Source organism: Brassica oleracea, chromosome C5, assembly GCF_000695525.1.
Source record: "Brassica oleracea var. oleracea cultivar TO1000 chromosome C5, BOL, whole genome shotgun sequence".
Taxonomy (NCBI): Eukaryota; Viridiplantae; Streptophyta; class Magnoliopsida; order Brassicales; family Brassicaceae; genus Brassica; species Brassica oleracea.
Window position 1 is genome coordinate 7544815 of NC_027752.1, and position 1704 is coordinate 7546518.

The following is a 1704-nucleotide window of genomic DNA, read 5'->3' on the forward strand; positions in this document are numbered from 1 at the left end:
AAATCTCAGACTCGATGGAACCCTAACAAACAGATCGATTAACTACAAACCTCGTAATCGATCTCTCCTCCAGACTCTATTGGAGGAGAAACCCCCAATTCAACTTCAGATCGAATCGATGAAACCCGTATAAACAAACCCTAACAACGTAACTCTACTCGAAAACAGACCTGAGATCGATCAAGAGACACTACCTCCTCGATTTTATGGACAAAAGACCTCTCGATCGCTCTAGCTACAAGAATCGCCTCTCGAGTCGCAAACCCTAGCTATTTGGGAGAGAAGAGGAAATGAGGATAATAACGCGAAACACCTCCTTTCCGCGTCGTCATCACGACTCCGTCCAGCCAATCTGGTGCCTCCACGTGTGTTGAACTCGTCTCACACAAGTTCACGAGAGCGGCCCGGTTCACTTAATATTACCCATTTTCCTTTTTCTTTTCAAATTAAAAACCTGTGAACCCAGGCCCATGACCCTCTTATGATACCTCAATGTAAATGCTCTAAGAACGAAATAATTTGAATATTTTAGAGTTAACATAAACCCATTTATAAGTGACAACTCTATTAGTTTTCGTTTCGACCAAAAAAAGAAAGGTTTTTTCCCATTGCTACCGATACTAAGAAACAAGAAACCACTTCAAAGGTAATAACACTTAACATGTTTATTCATGCCTTTCTTTTTAAACTCTTGCAGGTTGCTTTTTTATATACAAATATGTACATGCAAACTTGCCTTCCCCCTCTTATTTCGCTTAGCTTCCCTCTTCCATACTCTGCATCTTCAAGGATATTTTGCAAAAGTAGTCCATCTGAAACTCGAAACCAACACACAACATCAAGAAACAAAGGAGGGGATGATATCAAGGAAGTACACATTGCGCTTATTCAAAAATACTCGTAACCTGATCTTTTGCGGTGTTGAAAATTAACTCCTCGAAACTGACAGCAATTCTCATGAGCTCTTCGATTCCTTCTTCCCCAGAATATGGAACATGTTTCTTCAGTGTTTCCAATCTGCTCCAATGACAAAAGTAACTTATAAACATATTCATCGCAAAACGTTGTAAAACATTCTATTTCAACAGAGTTTTATCATTAAATTGGCTTTTGGGGAGGGAATAAGCAGGCAGCTAAGAGTGAGAAATATGGAGGATGAACAAACTCACAGCGTGTTGACATTCTTCTGGCGTGAACCTGGTGGATGTAGAGCTCTCCAGTCACCTCTGTTTACGGCAAGATTACCTAATGTGGACAAAGCAAAGCATTAAGTTCAGATTTCTAACTCCATTCAAGAGAAACAAATCAAGTGGGAAAATGGATGCAGCTGAGCTTCCAACATCCATATATTACACCACGTAAATGGACTGCATCTACGGATTTGCTTGACTATCATGAGAGTGTATATTACCGTGCGGAGATGATTGTTGCTGCATAGGCTGCATCTGAGATTCCGGAAGCTGCTCTTGCTGTACTGGCTTACTCCCCTTGTACACATTTACGAAAAGTATAATCTGCTTCTCATAAAAAGCCACCTTTTCCTTTAATGCAGGCATGATATTTCTCTTTGAAACCGATATGATCTGTATCATTCGCTCCAACATTGTCTTGACTCGTTTCAATTTCTCAAACTCCTCTGATCTTTGTTGCTGCGGAAGAGAATACTGCTCAAGAAAAAAAAAAAAAAAAGAATGGGTTCAACAA

The 1704-nt window shown here is 40.0% G+C and overlaps 1 protein-coding gene across 2 annotated transcripts in view; it reads right to left on the reverse strand.

Moving 5' to 3' along the window:
• Positions 1-548: 548 nt before the first annotated feature.
• The window catches only part of LOC106343532 (mediator of RNA polymerase II transcription subunit 15a-like), a 4481-nt gene continuing 3325 nt past the window's right edge, over positions 549-1704 (reverse strand). For both annotated transcript variants that reach the window (XM_013782769.1, XM_013782768.1), the window contains exons 8-11: positions 1412-1664; positions 1170-1245; positions 906-1017; positions 549-812 (exon numbers count right to left, since the gene is read on the reverse strand). In XM_013782769.1, coding sequence (XP_013638223.1) covers positions 756-812; positions 906-1017; positions 1170-1245; positions 1412-1664 — 498 coding nt within the window. In that variant the 3' untranslated portion in view covers positions 549-755. The remainder of the gene's footprint in view (positions 813-905; positions 1018-1169; positions 1246-1411; positions 1665-1704) is intronic.